This window comes from Cloeon dipterum, chromosome 3 (genome assembly GCF_949628265.1).
Source record: "Cloeon dipterum chromosome 3, ieCloDipt1.1, whole genome shotgun sequence".
Taxonomy (NCBI): Eukaryota; Metazoa; Arthropoda; class Insecta; order Ephemeroptera; family Baetidae; genus Cloeon; species Cloeon dipterum.
The window spans coordinates 17,439,997-17,460,706 of record NC_088788.1 but is presented as its reverse complement, the minus strand read 5'-3'; the positions used below and the strand labels follow the sequence as shown (position 1 = coordinate 17,460,706).

Sequence of the window (20,710 nt, the reverse complement as noted above, 5' to 3'; positions counted from 1 at the left end):
AACGAGCGCGGCGGAATGCTTGGCTGGGTGGGGGCAGTAGCGGCGCTGCGGTCGTCGGCCGGCCAGGCCACCCCTCCGAGGGTGCGCTGCGAGAGTGTGTGTGTCAGTGCGACACTCACCCCCAGAGCACGAGCACCACTCTCGCCGGCGCGCCGCCACAATCAGCACGAGACTCTGACTCCCATTCTTCGCCCGTACACTAACAGGTACGTGTCTTGTTTGCTTTTTCTCGCCCGCCGCCAGCACTATTTTCACCCCCGTGATTCACCAGCGCGTCTCAGGTGAATCACTCTCTTGATTCGACATTGAGAAAAAGCAGCAAGCCTTTGTGTCTCGAGTTTCGTAGAAATGTGGTTTGTTTTGCTACAACGTCACACTATGTCGAAATTTCTGTAAGAATCGAAATTAATTAGCTTTGGTAGGAACAACCTTAAGTCGAAAATAAAGGAAAATCATTTAGAGCGAAAATGTAGGAAAATAAATCTCTTACTTAGAATTAATGCGATTTATTTAAACAAATTCTCATTCCATCTTTAAGAGTGTCATACACTCCCTAGCAAATAAATTTAAATTCAAGTTTAATTTTAAAAATATAACTCAAATATTTCAGTTTCAAGGAACTTGGTTTATATTGGAATTAATTAATCCTAAAATTTCATTCTTAAAAACAAAAACATGTGACGCAAAATTTTAAATTTTGTCTTCAATTTGATGTTACAATTATCACCGCAATTTGATTACCGTTACAAAATATATTGAAATTTGTATTGCCCTTATATGTTAAAGAAATAACTCCAAGGAGTTTTTAAAATTGGTTAAGATAGGTTTCATGATTTGAAACCTTCACGGCAACACAAAAAATAATGCAGAAATTATATCTCATTTATTGCTAAAAATTCCGTTTTTTAAATTAAATGAACCAGTTTTAAACAATAGAAATTTTAAAAAATTGGACAGTCTAATTTTGTTTGTTTTGCTTGTTTTAATAATTTCATTCCTTTATTTACATACAGGACACAATAAACGGTCAATATTTACAATCAAACTGCTCGCATTTAACGTCTTTTCACAAATTCTTTCAGTTCTTCTGGTACGGAGTTGTAAAGTTTACATCCGCATCACTAATCACAACATGTTATATTTTATTTGGTAGATAAAAAATAGCAGTCCTAGTTCCACAACTATGGATACCATGCTCTCTCATAATCGTCAATTACAAAAAAAAAACACAGCTCTTTATACATGAACCAGTAGAAATCCAACACTTAATTAAAACTTATAAATCTGCATATCAATATTTCCTAAAATGTCCACAAAGTTCGACTTTATCTGAAAACCATTTACATTTTGATTAATTTTCACCCCAAAATCTCTGAAAATACTCCGTTTAAAATTTGATCCATTCTGCCCACGCATAATCAGACCAACAGATCTGAAGGGTGGAGAACCTGTTGTGATTGCAGCGACAATGACGGTTTTTGCCCTCCTGCAAGATGAATTTCATGAGGAGACAAAGGTCGTGAGGAGGCATAGTGCAATAAATCTTGCTGTCTTGCGCGTCGCTCCCTCTTCATCAGCGGATGCAAATTGATTAATTTGAATGCAAAGCGATTCCACGTCATCGATACTAAGCAGATAAATTCCAAGCTCGTCGGCTGCGGCAGTTTTTCATCGCGGGCTCTTGCCAAGTGGCGAAAATAATCATAACACGACGGGTTATCCGAGAGCATGCCAAAGAATACACAACAAAGGGCCAGCCTTTGAGATATATATTACATTGGAAATTCCTCTCGTTCAGCTGATTGATGTTTCTCAGAATCCTCGGCTCGGCACAAATCCCAAGCCGGCTGTTAATTGCGCCTTAAGCAAAAGTAAACATATAAAGCTTGTCCCCCTCTCTGACGACAGTCGTCTTTGATAGGTAATAAAATGGTCGAGGTGGATTATTTGCCGTGACCGCTGCGAGCACAATGAAGAGCTGATCCCGAGTACTTCTAATAAAAATGAAATAAACTGTGTATGCCACGTGTATAGAACAAGGTTTTATATTACATCCAGCGCGCAAAGACAAACAACATTATGCCTGTCACTATCAGCAGTGCTAAATTTAATTCCACTTTGTTCCAGGATGTTTCCTTGCTAATTAAACTCTTATCTCAAAATTGTTTAGTTTAAGAAATTGCGTACAGGAAAACGTTAAAATGGTATTTTTAGATTTCAAACAAACAAAAAATAAGCTAGACAATGGATTACGATCTGATTATATTCATGTTTCCTGACATGTAAGCAAATTCCAGAAAATGGCTTTGTTGTTGTTGTGGTCGTCCCAATTTGCTGCCAAATATTGAAACTGCAAACAAACGACCAACTCGAAGAAACTGCTGACTCCTTATAGACAAAAATCTATCGCAAATCAGTCCTTATGCAGTAACAAAATAACAGATAAGCGTCGAAAGTTCCCGGTTACTATAGTTTCACTCATTGTGCGCACACCTTGGTGTGTGCAACCGCAAGTAGGATGCAAAACGCGCAACTTGTCTAATCACTGTCCCCGCAAGCTGCGGTGCGGTCGTTCTCGTATGTCCGCTGCGCCGATAAATCTAAACAGCTCGCCTCGTCTCGGCTCTCTGCGCGTGACAAATGCAAATGTTTCGAATGCATACCGATGCTGCTGCGTGGACGGTTTGGCCTGGCCGGTCTCTCGGCATTATGCAGCTGAGCGCGGTGTGTCAGCCGACGGGGTGTTAAGTGGTCATCAGGGGTGTGTCCAGCAGCCGAGACTGACACGCCGGATTTGTAATTTGTCAGCGGCGGCTGCGACGAAATAATACCTTCCGAAAGACAATGACGGCCCTTTTATATTTTTTCCTTTATTGCTGTTGGCGGCGAACGCCAAAAACACGCGGCTGTATATGTACGGGTTTTTTTCCTGCCGGCCTAATGACCAAGATGCGCAGGCACAAGAGAAATGATACACTGCTAAAACAACAAGTTCAACCGACGAATTTTCGTAGAGATGATTTTTTTCAAAGGTTTTCTGCCGCTTTAATTTCCGTTATTGAGATAATCAAAATACCCCCTAATAAGGTGAGCGCACTTTTTAATATGAAAATTATGGTGTTTTTCGCTACCATTTGATAGTGTTCGATTCTAGATGACAATTTGCCAAAGGAAATTCATGGTTCGTTAGATGCATGTCTTTGTAATTTAAAAGTTCAAATTTTAACTAATTTCAAGCTACTGAAATTTCTTTAAAAGTGGTCGTATTACATTATTTTAACGTTATTTTAATCTGCACAGTGTGAAAAATTGAATAATGTGCGATTTTTATAGTTTAAGGAACTATTTTTCCAGAATTTGTTTAAAATTGAAAATTTCATCAGCTCTCCAAATTTGCCAAGATTTTTACTTAAGCACTCAAAGCCACTGAAATAGAGTCAAAATCATATACCCTTTTGTAATTCGACAATATACCCGATTTTTATCAGAAAAATAACTGGGAGTGTCCCTTGCTGCTCTTATCGCGTCTAAGAGGTTTTTTAAAAGTTGTACATAAGTAAAAAAAATAATTTTCTAATTAATGTGATCTTTGGAATAATTAATACTCTTAATTTCTTGAGAACTGAAATCTCCCATAAACTTTGTTTCGAGCTGCAACAGTTGAAACATGCCTAAAGTGCGTGTTTCTGACAAGCTGTCTCAAAGTGTGTGCATGATGCCTGGGAAGAATGCGCGCCGGTCACTCTCTCACAATGCAATAACTCAAAATAAACGCTGTTATTCTTGGCGAAATGGCTGTTTGCCCGGCTTGAAAAATTGCGTTTTAGTGCGAGCGCGGTGCTGCTATACTTTCCCCGAATTGCGCAATGAGAGGCCAAGGCATAAAGTGGACTGCCGAGAACGCGAATTCGCTGGTGATTTATTTAAAAGCAGCCTGACGGACGACTGCTTGCACTTCGATTGCGAAACTTTGCGTTCTGAAAAATCGCCCGGGGGGAGACGGAGCACAGGACTTTCGGCAAAAATGGGGCGAACACGATTCATTAAGGAGCGAAGGAAAAGTTTGAGCAGAAATTGCAAGCATTATTCCGGAGAAAAAAAATCGTGGGAGTCGCGCAAGTGCGGATTATTAAAGAGCAGTTCAATGGATTTTCCAGCCAGCTAAGACTGCTGGAATTTAATGAGCTTGGAGATTATGCACATTAATTATGCTTTGCATTATAATCGGTTTCAGCTTCATCTCAACATTTTTATATAATTTAAAAACGATACCCAGAAATGTAAATTGTGAGACGTGCCAAAAACTAGGTTTAATTTTAAAATTTGTAAGTCAAACCAAAGGTTTTTACAATTTTTTATGATTTTGTTTTATTTTGACATGATCCGTGTGTTGTTAAAATTTAAAAATCAAAGTTTATTCCAACATTTTGGCACTGAGTGAAGTATCAAGGCCACTTGTGAACTTGAACTTCATTTACCAATGACAGTGGAACCAGTTGATTAAATAGAACTCAGGTGGAGACAAAAATGATGCTTAACAGATAGAAATGGCTCTTGTGTCGAAAATATTAAACTTGTATAAATGGTTGGTCATCAAAATCGTGGTTAAAATATGCAGTTTATACAATATCCTCTTTAAATTCAATTTTGCATCTCAAAGCGGTGGCTCCTTTCAACGAAAAAAAATCAATCATATATTTTCCCACCTCTGAGATAGGATCGAAAGGGGGAGACAACATTTCGGTCGGTCGTAGATAGAGGTGCGAAGATGCTGCCTTTGTGGCCGTGTTTTCTATTTTTTGCAGAGATAGGACGGCCGTAAATATTTTATTTATTATGCCCCATTTGCGATCAATAACCCACATTATACACACATACATACACGGGTCGGCGGACGAGCGAGAGAAAAGAGGCAGCGTGCAGGAGAGGAGCACGCCATTGTTGGTTGCTGCTGGAAAAATGCATCATTGAATATTTGCGCGTACACGTTCATGAATATGTGTTGGGATGGCGCGCACAGAAATGAATGGGTGCATTAATTTTATCTCGCATCAAAGGCGCCATCAATTTTGACACCGCATCATCGACGGGCTCGAATTTAAGCCTTTTACGAACGCACGGCGCGAAAATATTCATAAATCTGGTCTCGCCATGGACCGCTATAAAAATTTTCGGCTCGATTACTGCTCAAGCATTTCACAGCCAATTTTCCCGTTGAAATCGGATAAAAATTATGATAGGATGGTAATCTTTTATATTTGAATCCATCGATGCGGGTGAGGACTAATTAGCCGGTAATCCGAGACATTCCGGGAATTTGGTGTAAAAAAGAGCTTCAAATTTTCGACAGCTGTTAAAAAAAGTTATGGCATACTGAAAATTTTCTGGCTTTGCTCCCGTAAAATAATTGAAATTCACATGGCATAAAATGTAACTTATCAAAGAACAACTACTGCTGTTTCGTTACATCTAGTGGTATTTTTTAATATTTTCTAATGTTTGATTTAAAATAAATCAAATTTGAGTTTTTAAATGCTATAATTATTTTGTATGTGATTTTCTTTTTACATTTTTTTGCCGTTCAAAATGAATATTTTATTTTAATAACATCAAAACCAGCTAATTAACCGTCTATATGCATCCCAAAATTATATGTAAATAACACATACAAAATTTCAGAAGCTGTTGAAGATAAAAAAAATTGTGATACAGTAGAAGTTGGCAGTCTAATTTAATGTTATGAACTAAAATTTTTCCAAAACGGATTTTTCAAAGAGAATTCATACAGAGATTCAATGATAATCTTTAAAGTGCCAGGGAAATAAACCTCAGAGGCAATATCCATCGGACACTAATATAATTTTAAGGATTTAGAAGCGCGAAAGGTCAGCTCGCTAAATAAAGCGAGCAGCCACGCGCTGGCTGGAACAATAAAAGTGAATTTATTTGAACAGTTGGTGCTGGGCCAGAAATAAAAATCGCTTTGGGCCGGGTGCGATATTTTTCTTGGGAATTCTCAGTCGACTGAAGACGTGTCTTCTGAAAAATAATTTGCGTCTGTCAGAGTCGAGTGCATTCATTCCACGTTCCCTGACAAGAAGTGCGTGTCGAAAAAATGGAGCAGCAGCAGACATTCCCTCTGAGATATCAATCTGCATTTTTTGCCATTCTCTCAGACGCAGAATGCATCGAAAAAATTCATAACGACTCTTTCGCATCCGAGCTAAGCGGATTTTTTCCTGCCACCGTCGCTGGAAAGTTTAATTAAATCGGAGACGAGTGCGTAAAATGCTGATTTTTCTTAGGCCGGAGAAAGGGCGCAGTGTCCAGGCCATTTCACTTTCCCTCTCTGCTCTCCAGCACTCGCAGGCAATGAAAGCGAAACCACTGACCTATTTTGAGGGTTATTAGTCCGGCCGCAATTCCCTGCCTTTAAATTTCCAATGCTGCTTGCTCGGAATGAAAAAAGTGCAATGAGAGTGTACGAGTGTAGAGCCAATGCCGCAGAAAGAGAGGATGTTGGTTTTTTCAATTGCTGAGGGTACTGACAGAATTAGAAGTTTTAATTAAATAAAGAAATATATATTCAATAAATTTCATGGCTGACAATTTAGATCAAAGCAGGAAAATCATAAGATTTGAAAATTACGATCAACTTGTAGAAATAGGGATTTTTTGTTCAGTGTATTTTTTCTACCAGGCCCACAACAAAAACTTATGAGAAAATATTTTTTCGAAATGTCAAAATAGACCCACTGATTGATTTTTCTTATCAAACGTTGTATCTGAAACAAAATACTTCAAAGCTAAGCAAAAACTTTATTTTTAAATAAATTTTGAGATTTTTGCTGCATTTCTTTTATCGCTAAAATCCAAATTCACAATAGGAAGCCAACACTAAATCAATGATTTCATTAAAAACTAAAACCTAGCATTCCCAGAGTATGTAGTGAATGAGTCCTTGGCGCTAAGCAAAGAGTTTTTTAACGTCTCTATCTCTAAGTATGTAATACGAGTCACAAATTATTTAGAAACAATTTCAATTCCCCTACAATCGTATGAAATAATCAGCCTGGACAGGAACCTATGTTTGAGGTTGCTCATTTCAAACCCCATTGCAATAAAAATTCACTAATATTTTGCGCTGACGCAAATTTCTCCCCGACGCAGCGCTTTATTTTGGTGTCGGCGTACGAGCGTTTCGACTTGCTTTCTTGACTGATTTTACGGCCGCGCGTGTAAAATATTTTACGGCACAGTCGTAAAGTGTGCGAATTTTAATTTGATCAACTGCGAAACAACACGGCCAGGCAGGCGGGCGGTCGGTCGGCGCCGGTGTCGGATCGGCGGCCCCAGAGGAGGAGTTTGTCAAAAAATTAATTGCACGGGGATTACATACGTGCAGCGCCGAGTAATTTTTTAATTAGCTGACGGATCAGGTGCTCGATTTGCTCCTGGATTCCTCCGCCGAAGATTTTAATATCGCAGCGAGGCCGTAAAATCTTTCGCGTCTCCGAAATTAAGTCTCTTGGCCCTGCGTCGTATTTTACGAGGTGTTTATGCACGCGTTCAGTGAATCAGATGCAGCTCGGAAAAATTACAACATCGCCCGCAGGACCTTTTTAAATGTGTCTCAGAGCTGGAAATCCTCTGCACTAGAAACACTTTTCCGTTGACTTTTAGTTGTGATGGCTATACTACAAGATTTAAAAGAGAAAGTTGAAAATCAACATAAGGATTGCAGAAGTCAAAAAAGTTAAATTTTCTTAATTGGACAATGCATTATCAAACTCATTTTTTATACTCTTTTTACCTGTCTTGTGCAAAAATTATTTTTGAATTCTTCACATACAAAGAATAATTTAATAATCAAATTGGTGACACGGATTTAATTTGAATCATTTAATCATGTTAAAAGGACTTTTGTACTTTTATTTATTACTTAATTTTTATTTTTCTGAAATAATACATGCCAGAGAGTTTGATGAAACCTCTTATTATAAGAATGTTTAATCTCATACTTTGTCAAAATCAACATCAAAGCATAAAGGAAAGTGCGACAGTGGCGACACTTTTGGTAAATAACGTGACTAACAAACAGCGGACAGAAGGCAAAGTGAGCATAATTTGATGATATGTACGCTGTAAATTAGTTAACAATACAAGAAGAATAAATCAAATTCAAAGAAATCAAGATAGTAAATAATATTCTAACAGTTGAAGTGGCAATAATTTACTATTCATTAGATCTGGCACACTCGGTAAACAAAAGCACGCCCTACGCACAACATCCATGCTGAGCAGGTTGCATACCCCGCAAAGGCAATAATCCTCTTGGTTTTCTTGGACGCGATAAATCAGCAGGCAATCTCTGGTCCAAGCTGTGGGGCCGTTGGAAGCGGCAACCGGTGGGCTGCAATGAATAATTGATGGCTGAATAATAATTAGCGCGGTCAATCCGGCCAATAATTCGTCGTCACTGCATTCGCGATTAATCGGCGGGCGGCGCCAGCGCGATAAATCACGCTCAAATTATTCAACAGGCGCGAAAAAAAACATGTGGCAAGCGGTAATACTGTAATGGTGTAATTCAGCGTCTGCCTTAATGACAAATGGGGCCGCAAACGCAGATACGTGACAATTTCTGCTGCTGAATTTTTCATCGTGTCCGCTCGCTTTTTGCCCCCATAAGACTGCGAAAGGGAAAGCAGGGAAATAAATAAATGCACCCCCACAGCAGCCAGAGAGGCTCGCTCATACATACAAAAATGCCGGTTCTTTTGTTCGCGGCAACCCACCTTGGGTTATTTTATTACTGCGCACTCCTGATAAATAAACTGCCGCTGGAATGCATTCTTGAGAGAGAACGCCAGCGGAAAAAGCAATTTGTTTTGCACTGCACGAGAGTTTCAGCGTCGTTTTGCATTTAAACTGATTGTTCGACGCTCTCAGCAGCACATTTTCTTACTTCAAGTGTTAAGTCCCACACTGAATCATTGTTTTTTTTTTTCCTGTAAAAGCATTACTTTATCCATTATAATGACATTGAAGACATACTTTTTATCTTACCGAATTCAAAGGTGGTATATCTACGACACAAACGAAGAATAAAAATAGGAACCAATCCAATAATTTTCTATCCGATGAGCATAATTCATATTTCATATGTAGATGTGCAAAAATCACCGATCTTGCTCCCAGAATAGTCAATTATTCAGTGGTTCGCTTATAGCTTAGAATTATCTGTTTAAGAATCGATTTCGATAGGAATAATCTGTTTCTAAATGTTATAAATTTGATTTATTTTGCCATGAATACCATCAGCGTCTCTCTTTTTCCTTTTCCACTTAAATTAAAAATAAAAATAATTTTCCACAAATAAACCGTTGAACTAATTTTTTTAAAAATATTAAATTTTCAACATCGAAAAACACGACCACAAAATTCGCATTCGACCACTGGAAGAGGACATTGCTCGCTGAAATTTTGAAAAGAGGGTGTGGTTTCACGGAAATTTTCAAAAGAATTCGTGACACGTGTTGCAAACACAGCAAAATTGTAAAAGTTGATATTTTACAAAATTTTAAAGTTAAAAAATCCAGAATAAATTGTAGATACATTAGTTTCGTAGTAATAATCGGGATAAAATAATTTTTAAAATCAGAAAGTGCAAAAAAGGCAGATTTTTCCATTTAACTACTCTGCAGATTAAATTTAATAAGACTAAGTTTCATGCCTTACTTCTTACTCAGATTCCGACCGAGCATACAAATGAAAGCACTCTGGTCCGTCGGCAATCAATTCAAGCCACACTTTTTGCCACCATGGGTCAAATTAAAATCCAATTTGGCACCGCACTTTCGTATTTTTCGCGGGGTTTGTCGAAAAGGTCGATTCGCGGGTCAGCCAGAGAGTGAGAGAGTGTGTTAGCGTTGTGTGCCGCATGAGTGACACAATTAGAGTGAAAAACACAGTGCGGCAGTGAGTGTGTTTCGGTGATTTACAGCTGAGACGTCCAACGAGGAGCTAGTTGCAAATAAAAATAGCCAGCAGGCGCGTTTCTCCGAACCGACGAAGGCCGAGTCACCATATATGCAGCAACCAAGCGTCCTGGGCAACGGCAAAAAAGGCAAAATGTGCAGGCTGGTCCAACATTTGCCGCTTCAACAGTGCCTCCTTGAAGGAGCTAGTTCTGAAATTATCTTCAGACTTCTGCATTTTCTCGCCTGAATTAAAAAGTGATTGCAATAATTGGTTTTTGCACCATGGCATTTTAATAAATTGAAGACATAAAATACAAAATTCAAAACAATAATGTAATTTAAGTAAAAGAAATAAAAATAATTCCTTTCTCGTTCACGTTGTTCTTTTTTATTATACATGCTATAATTATTGCACAAAATGTGCGGATAATAGTGAATATTTAATCAACATCCAATTTTAGAAATCACTTTTCCTTGACTGCAAAATGAAATTAGCATTTGACTGGCCTGAAATTAACCCTAAATCTGACTCGTGTATCAGCATTTCTCGCCATAAATCAAGTTTTGTGCGAGCAAATAAACGTTTCCGCAGTTAATCCTGCGAACAAATGAATGCCGCCGCCGCCGATAATGATAGTACGCCGTCGAGTGTGAAATCGCATTCCAATTTGCATCAAGCTCCGTCTGTTTTATTCGCGTATAATGCGTCACGTGCTTACGTGAGAGAGGGAGAGAGACGCCGGGTCTTATTTGCCGGGGGCCCGGCGCGGCTCGACTGATTAACGCCCAATTCAATCAAACTCGCTCTCACCATTGAGAGGAATCGCTGCCTGCATCTATCTGCTCGCAAGATTTCACACCCAGCGCAGCAGCAGCAGCGACTGATTGCGCGAAAGAAGGACGGAAGAGAGAGGCAGTCGCACACACGCGCCTCTCGGCTTTTTCTCTCTTTCTCACGGATTACTTCATAGAATTATCTCCCGAATGACACTTCATTATTCACACAAAAAGCTTTTCCGCTCTAGCTCGTCTTAAACTTGCCTTTCATATCTGACTAGGTGGGAAATTTCAGCCTTGCCTTCAATGAAGTCGTCAACTATTCAATGCACCTAGAACAGATAGAAAAAATTAGAAATGTAATAGAAAAAAGAATAGATTAAAATAAGGATGGGAAATGCTCAAATATCTAATTATTTTTTTAATAAAACCAAGAAGGGCACACATTAGCAGTGCTCAGTTTTGGACTGACCATAAAACAAATTGCTTTAAAAGAAGAAAATTTAAATGAACATTTTGTTTTATAAAACAGCTTCATTGCTACTTATTCCCTTCATTATTTCTAGGTTTGGGAATAAAAGACAGTTGCCTATTTTTTCCTGTTCATCAGACTTGCTTCTACAGCACAAATAAAAAGCTAAATATTGGCTATAAATATTTCAGTCCTTATAATCCGTCTTAAATTTTCGACCAGTAATAATTCTAATGCAAACCCACCGATTTCAAGTTTCTTTACAAGACAAACAGCGTCGACAATCGATTAGATAGACGTACCGAGTCTGATTGTTGGATCAGCCGTGTCGAAATCAGAAACAAAGAAAGCGAGTGGTGCATATTTAAAATATTCATGCGGCCCCGCGTGGTGCGTGCGCGGCGGGTGGAAACGAGAAAGAGAGCTGCATAAATAAATATTCTGCTCCCTCGTGTGTGTGTTTCGAGCATCGCGTGAATTCGGTGCCGCGGAAAATAAGAGAACCGTCATTCATTATTGCACACAGCGCAGCAGCAGCCGCGGCAGAACGGCCGGCCGCTGCTATTAATAACCGGCAATTATTGCCGGCCGACGGGCGCATATTGGAAATTCCGGGCCGACCGTGAGCTGAGTGACTGACACCAACAAATCATTACCACGCCAATCTGTCAGGCTGACACGGCTACCACCACACACGCGGCACAACGAACCGAAAGCCATTCGCACCTACTGACTGCAGCATCTGGCACTTCTATCCTGCTTTATGAAATAATGTGCAATGAAAAAGCCACCGCTGAATTTCAAGCACGCCAGCCGATTTATCGGCCTCTTCGCAGAACACGAGTTGGAAATGATGCATAATTAGTTCACCTTTGGTGCTTTTATGGAATCTAACTTTAATTAAAACCTGTTAAAAAAAATCGTAACAATCTGAATATTGTTCTCGAAATAATATAATTAAATTTATTTATTTTAATGAACAAAAATATCATTTGAAAATAAAATAGGATTTTTAATTTACTATCGTGGTTTTCTTTTGAATGTGGGGATCTTTGGGGCAAAGTTACCCTGCAGCCCGCAAGAAACATAATTCAAAACTCATCATTCACTTTCAGATGATTTATCATGGAAAATGTAAAATTAGTCAAAACTCATAGAAAATAAAACAAAAAATTAGCATTTTTAAAAAAGGTCAAATAATTGGCTCAGAAAACACTCTCTTTGAATTTTATAAATCTGAACTATATTTTAAATTGATCAAACTAAATCCAATATAGGCAACAAATTCCATTTCGCGATCAGACTTTCCCTGGGCTAAAAAAGACAAAAGGCGAAATTTGCGGTGTGGAAAAAATATCTAGAGTGGTTTCTTTCTACGTCTGCCAGTCTAGCAGATTGAATTTTATTCATGTTGAGAGTCTCTAGAGAGTTATCCAGCAACAAAATCAAATTTCGCCTCCACCCCCGGCAGCGCCGCACAATACAAATATGCAGCAGGCGCACACATGGCCCTTGAAACGAGAGGAGCGGGACGAAATCACATTTCGTGGCCACTTTTGAGACCTGCAATCAAAATAAGATTTCCTTTGGACCATGTTGCCGTGCGTTAGCGATGATTTAGCACCCGAGGACACGACACACAAATAAAAATGTTTATATTCGTCATTTGACACAGGCCTGGCAAACATTTTTTATCGTGACATATGGCCACCATAATTTCTGATAATTTGAAGGGGGAACGTAAATTTGGCTACTCATTGGAATGGTTAAAGATAAAAATGTTGTTTCGGGACTCTTAAGTAGAATGTAATATTTTACGATATGAAAAAATTAAAAGGAAAAATTGAAATTTTAATAATGTTTCTTGATCGTATTTTTGATTACATTCAGTGGCTTCACAGTATTTTATAATTCACATTCAATTATATTCCAAATGTTAAAAAAACTGTATATTCTAAACCAGCAAATTGCCATTTTTTGTAATTAATTATCGGTTCGATGGTAAAATGTCAAAGTTGGGGAGAACTTTGAAATGAAATTAAGCCATTTTCACGGGTTAATGTGTCGCCCCAAGTGTCAGTCACTCGTGATCTCGCTGATTACACGGAGAATAAGGAAATTTATGAAGGAGGCGCGATATCAAAGCTGGTTCAATTAGCGGAGAAAAAGTGAGTTCAAAGGAGGGATGAACGAACACCCCCGGAGCGAGATAAGCGGCCGCGTTTGGCAATTACGGGCCGGAAAGTGATTTTGAGGGCGCTATCACGCTGAGACGAGTGCATTAATTAGGCGCGATAATTAGCCTGCAGTGCGACACCATTTTTGTACTTTTTACGGCGATGGATGAATAAATTTTTTACGATCCCCGCCGCCTAATTAGCAGGGGGTGCTCGTAAAATATTGTGCTTTCGCATGCGAGCGAGGTAGCCGGCCGAGCACACGCCGAATAAGTAAAGAGAGAACAGAGAAAGAGACTATTACACTCACTCTCTCTCGCTTGAATTATTGCCGCATCAATCATTTATGCAAATCTGACCTCAAAGGCGGCAATAAAGCTTCGCGTTTGTTGTATTTTTTTATTATTCTTTTTCCCTTCTCGCCGGTGTTGGAAAATATTTGCCCCTTGCATGATGTCAAACGCGTGTGTGAAAAGTGAACGGAATAAGATAAATGGTGCGGCCAGCAGGACATTTGTGTTTCAATGGAAATTTATGTCCCATTGGTAGGCAAACTTTGCTCTGCACATATTCACCGAGGCTGCTTTTAATTGAGACTGATGCTAGTCGATCCACTCACAATCAGAATAATTGTAAAATATAAATGAAACAATCTATTCGCGTAGAATAAATATTATTTGACAGTAAAAAGTCATCTTAAATTCTTAGCTGATTTTTTAAAGAACGTGTATTCGTTGCACTATTAAAATTTGTAAAAAATCTGAATTTTCTCGTTCCATTTTACCTAGATATTTTACTGTTTAATTATCTTTTACAGTTCATTTTAAATAAGCACTCATATTTCCTTTTTGACGATTCCAGTCGAATTTCTCAGTTGCCAATTCAAAATAGCCTGCTAAAATTAGGTGGAAACTTAAAGAGCTTAGGTCTTTTTTCCGAACTTAGCAAAAAGTGCCTCGAGATCGAGAGCGCCCTGGATCAGAGAAGAGCAGCGATACAGTTGCAGCCAGCGAAATCACAGAACCGCTCCCTTCTCTGATTGGTCGATGGCTTTCCCTTGGCATTTTTTAGGTTCACAACAAAAACCATCAAGGTAATAGTTTTTACTTTTCCACTGATTTTCGGCATGTCGTGTTGAATTTTCAACCCAGTGGAAACCGTATTCGACTCTCAGGAATCGATTGGCACTATATAATTTTGTATTCCAGTGCTATTTAGATTCCCACTGGACATGAAATTTTAATTTCCATAAAATTAAGGAATTTTGTAATGACAAAAAATTAAACCCACCCACATAATCATTCGTCTTTGTAATTGAATTTTTGATGGAGGTGCTGCAACTTCAGCTAGGCCAACTAAGTGGATAAGGAAATGCCATTCTCAAAGTCGAGTTGATGTCCATGTAGACTGGACGCGCACGCAGACCTCGGCACCCTGCAATTTCCCGCCCGAAATTCGCAAGCTAATCCAAATTTCCGCCCTCTTCTTGTCTAGCGTGAGGGACAGTCGAGATTTTACTTCACAGCTCCTTTTCCCCAGTGCGCCCTGCCCATCACAGCCGCACTGAATAATTAAATGAGAGAGAACTCAACCCTGGCCCTCTTGCTCTCGCTCTTTTGCCAGCCACAAGCATAAATTGTTGTTTGCCTTTGAATTTCGGAGCGTATAGTGGCAAATAAATGTGCTCATTTGTGCCTGGCCCGGCCGAAAACCGAGCAGATGAGCTCTTTGATGGTGCGCGAATTATGGTGCAGTGCCTCGGGCCAGGTGTAACTCAGTTATCGTTTCGTTCAAGACGCTCTCTCTCGCGCGCGCCCGGCGACTCAGCCCTCGGGTCTCGTTCTCTGCTTGCGCGTACTCGCTCAGAAAAAAAAATAATAAAAAATGATAAATCTGCATTCCATGCCTTAACTTTGGACCAAAATGGTCTCCTAAAAAGTGAATTTTGGAGCATAGAAGATATGATAATATATCAATTTTTATGTTAGAGAATTAATATTACAACGACTTATTTTATTTTAAATTAAAGTGGTTGCTTCCAAAGAGTAAAACTGTTCAAATTCGGACAGTTCTTGACTTTGCCGTTCCAACATTGTGAAGATCTTGCAGATTTAACCAATACATAGGCGTTAATCAAATGAGAATTGAAAGATGTCGATCGCTTGAGGGCTACCCTGACGCCAGGGTTCATTTTGGTACCTGTTTTGATGGTATTGTCTGACCTCAGGGGGGACCTTAGCGTGTTCGTTAGGTAGAATTCAATCGGTCCGTGCTATTTTGCACTTCTCCCAATTTACGCGGACTAAAAAATGTTCAACCTTTGACTCTCTGCAGCTCGTAAACTATTATGTATTGCACCTCTTTGAAATATCTACGCATGTTCCAAACACTTAGAGGGCAACATTTTATCTCATAAAAAAGGTCATATTTCAGACAGAAAAAACCAGATTAAAAAATTACTTCAATAACACAAGTAAAAATAATTGGTTTAAATTTAAAAGATTTTGGCAGTCTAAATTACATCTTTTTACAAAAAAAAGATTGCTCTAGTCTCATTGAGATCTTGAGATATTCACATATTTATTTTTTGTAAACACCAAGAGCCCTGTTTATCCAGATTTCACTCCTATTTTCCGGAAAAAACAGCATACACTTTACCGTAAAACTTGTTTTTTAATTCTGCACCACAAAAAAAACGCAATAAATAATCAGGATGGAGCTGAAATGAAAATTTAAAATGTAAAAAATTTCTGGTGGACACACCCTTTAAATATTAAATAAATAGAAAAGTTATTATATTATTTCAGTATTAATATGTATATATTTCATTTTAAAACAGTTAAAAATGGGTTCATTTTCAATATTAGAGAATATTACAAACCTACAGAAAACACATTCCGCAGATTCCATAAAACTAGCAGCAAATTTCAAGAGTCGTTAGATTCACTTCAAGAGAGGAAAGATCAAAGAGAGCGGCTCTCGTCTTCAAATATCGTTGTGGCTGCGGGAAAGATGAGTGATATAGAGCATTTTGCCAAAATCACCGCTTGAATAAGCCAGCGGGGCAGCAAGCACATTTAAGTATTTATAAACAGAGAGAGACAGAGAGAGCGAGCAGAGCAGAGAATGAGGACTCATTCTTGCTGATACATAGGCAGCTCGGCGAGTAAGAATGTATTTATTTTGGTCGCTCGCCTGAGAATGAGAAAATAAGAGGCTCTTTTGTGGACCCATATTTTGTCTGCGCGGCACGACGACGTTCTAAATTCGTCTAATGAGCTCTGCCCGCCCGCTGCTGGACTCGCGCTAAGTGCACCCGAAATACATTTAATTAGGACTGCACCCAAAAATAATATTCACTTTATGCACTCGTTTTATTCTCACTTGGGGGCCGACGAGAGGGCCGCTCAACGCAACAGATCGCAACAGATTTATCGCCGCCTCCGGGACCGATTCTAAATCATCGGAGACAAATTCCGCGAGCTCTGCTCTCTCATCAATTGGTATGACAAATTGCCGCTCCCCACGATTCAGATTTTACGCCCAATTTACTCGCGTGTCTTTGGAGACGTCAAACACTCTCTGCATCTTCAGCACCCGCCGCGTTTCCTGCGCGCTCAATCAGCGTGCAGCAGCTGTTGAGGGCTCTCTGCGAAATGAATGGCCCAATTTGTGAAAAGGCTGGGTTTTAAGAATTATTTAGAAGACACATGACTTGATTTGTAGCAATGGTTTTACTCCGTATTCTAATTAATTTTAAAATATGGCAACGAGGTGTGGGAACCTAAAAATTGTAGCTTTTTATCTTAAAAATGTCTTCTGGCTATCATTAAAACAACACTCTTTTAGGACTTTCAAGTCAGAAATGTTATTTTCAGCACTTAAAAAATCGATTATATTAATACAAAATTTTTAAGCATTTAATTGCTTGATCCAATAATTCAGTAATGAAAATGTCTTAAAAACATTTGAATTATTTTGACCATTTCTATATTTATTTCTCCATTTTTAAAATAAAACCCCAGCAATTTCTGCATGATACAAATCGACCCACATTCAATATATCCCTCCTTAGCTTATTTTTCTCCTGGTGAACATTCCTCAGGGTGAAATTCCAATTCATTTCCGGTCCAGGTGTGCTCTCTCATTGCATCGTTGGTGACAATAAGCTGAGTCAAACAAAAGCATTTTGATGTTGGAGCACATATGCAGACACATGCGTGTTACGCAGAATAAAACCGACTTTTCAAGCCCCCACGGCTGGTTGTTTTCGATCAGCATCAGGTGTGCGACCGGATTGAATGCGACACGTCTCTCGCTCGATCTCGTAGGCTGCTGAGTTAGTGGATGTTTTGAGTCATTCCTAGAGGTGCCGCCGAATAAATAAACAAACAAAGCGAACCCGCGTGCTGATGGGGGAAAAGGTTTATTTTGATTCGAGCGGAGCAAAGCGAGAAAATTCCTCGTGATGAGCAATTTATCGGCCGAGCAGCTGAGTAAGCGCGAAAACGCTGACAATAATTCGTTGGATCGGTTTTTTTCTGCCTCTCGTGCGTGGGTGTCTTCGATTTTTTTAATCTCGAGAGGGATTTCGGGGTGGAAAGCCGCTTAAAACACGATGAGCGAAATGAACAGGCGTGTCATTTTCTGGGATTATGAAATAATCCATACTCTTTTTGAAATGAGAGTTCGTTCCAAGGTGAACGACATCCTCTGCCTAAGACTGTGCAAAACTGAAAAAGTGAACAATGGACAGAGCAAATACAGCATTTTCCGCTTCTTTTGTTGAATTTTTTTACATTCAGAAGATTTTAGAAAAATTCAGACGTGGTTTTTGGTACAATTTTAATTTTTGGATGTGTTAGTGGTGTATGAATTTATTCAACTATTCCAAGAATCAGGAAACTGAGGTACGAAAAATGTTTTTCTTTAAATTTTTATTTCTTTAGAAAAATCCTTAACGTTTAAGATTGAAAATTCATTCATCTTGGCAGGTCTAAAATACACACTTTTAAAAAAATGAACTCTAAGCAAAAAATACAATGGATGAATGAATAATTCATTTAACATGTAAGTGCGTGCAACAGATATATAACAAAAATAAATGAATACACCGTTCACAATTTCCCATTCTTCTAAAACAGTTACATCAGTATTTGATTATAGTTCAAGAAATGGTAAAATGCAACAGGCAAATCACAGTTGATGCAACTGCAGCCATCCGTCCGTTGTATGTTTTTACTAATTTAAAACTGGATTGTGCCAAAACTGATAACATTTACGGCGAAAAATTGCTTTATATTGCATGATTCGTGCTCATTTGAAGTCTATTACTTCATAGCACGTTCCAGAAAAACAGTTGAAAATTTAAACGTACAGCCCTAGATATCAGTGAAGCCATTCCCACGTCCTAATTTTTTAGTAAAAAGAAAAACTGCAACTTTCCCGCTATCCTGTATAAAGCCGAAACTGTCGTGGAACGTTCTGCAAAATGGTTTGTCAACCTAATAAACATCAACCCTAGAGTCAGGATAAACACCAAGATAGCAAATGTTGCGGAATTTTAAAAGAGCCTGGTATGAATTGCCAAAATGAGTAGGCTGGGGTGTGTGAAAAAGCGGCGAGCAGATCGATGGGAGCGGGCGAGTGCGAGCCGGAAAGCTGGCTTTGCATGCGAGCAGATATGAAAATACACAAGACAAACACACTCTGCCGCTGACGCCAGCCGTCCGAGAGTAATCCAATTTGAGCAAGAAATGCAGCCTCTCTCTCGCTCCGCGGAATGTTGTGTACACACACACACACGTCGCTCTTGTGTCTCACAATTGTAATTTGGCCGGCATTAAGTGCAATTTCGGCGCCACTAATTAGACCTGTTGAGCTCAAGTGGCGGCTTGCACACGCGAGAGCAAATCCGCACTCACTGGAGCGAGGGGCGAGAGCAGAAATTATGTTTCTCTGCAGCTCAAAACTACTCTGCATGAAAGAATGAAAGAAAGTTTAGAATCCGCTTTTTCCGAAGCGGCTTTGTTCCCCGCCCAGAGCGAAACTTTCTTTCCTCCGCGCAGTCAAGACACAATGTAAACAAAAACAACTCGCTCACCTGACTCAATTATAAAACACAATTTCTGCTAAAGTTTGCAGAGAGCCGCCGAGTGAGATTCGCATTCGCTGAATTTCACAAAAACAAGCGGCGAAATTATTCTCCATCGCAACTCATAATACTCATTTTCTCACAAGAAGAAAGCGAAAAGCGGTAATCTTCATGCTTTTGTAATTCCTCCAACAGAAATATTAATTCCACCTGTGAAGAGTTGTTATTATTAAACTTCAAAGCAATTTTTATTCTGATCGTTAAATATTTTACTGTTATGATTTTAGGATACGCCAAAACATACAATTTAGAAAAGCAAATTACATATAATTCGTATAATTAAATTTAAAAATATTATGAGATACAAATAACAGCAGCCTGAATAGATAATGTAAAAATAGGTGAGATCGATATTTTAAAGGAAATTGGTTCTTGCCACGGATCACTCATTGAATTTATGCAACCGGTGCAACAGACCTGTGTAAAACATTGCCTAAGCTGGAACTAAATTCTTAACACTGCAAAGCTTTACAAGCTTAATGTAATGACAATGACCTTTCATTACCGCTTAAATAATCAGACGCATTTTCTGCTCTAGGTTAGCGCGTAAAACATGCTATTTTGCTCCCATTAAAGCACATAAAAATGATATCGCATCTCATGCTCTCTAGTTGTTTATTACTTTCTCTCACTCTCTGGCAGTGCGTCGCTGAATCTGGCTGGCTCTCGTCGTAAAAATATAAAAGGCGCGCGCACACGCAATTTGTGCCCGACACACAATTTCACTCTGTTCTGCCACCCACCCGAGATACAAGAAGGACGAGATTGGGCCACTTGCTAGGCAGCTGCCTGCCTGCCTGCCTGCCGAGTAATGACGAGAGGCTCTCTTTCCCTCTCTCGCTCTCTCGCTCTCTCTCTCTCTCTCTCTCTCTCTCTCTCTCTCTCTCTCTCTCTCTCTCTCTCTCTCTCTCTCTCTCACTCGGCGGCGTTGTTATCAGCGTGCACAATACATAAACATGCTCGCAGCCGAAATAATAAACCGCCCGCATCAACAAATATCGTATTTCTCGTGGCTGCGGCTCGCTTTGAATGAGGCCAGATGCACCGTTTGCGTTGAAACAAAAATTTGACATCAAATGTCGCTTTCAGGCTTCTCTCATCTTGCTCTTTATTTTCACAATCAGGCCAAGATGGGATATTTTGATTT

General features: G+C 39.2%; 1 protein-coding gene across 1 annotated transcript in view; it reads left to right on the top strand.

Moving 5' to 3' along the window:
- LOC135938983 (uncharacterized) overlaps positions 1 to 20,710 on the top strand; it is an 86,041-nt gene continuing 65,331 nt past the window's right edge. The window contains exon 1 of the mRNA XM_065483083.1: positions 1 to 206. Coding sequence (XP_065339155.1) covers positions 16 to 206 — 191 coding nt within the window. The 5' untranslated portion in view covers positions 1 to 15. The remainder of the gene's footprint in view (positions 207 to 20,710) is intronic.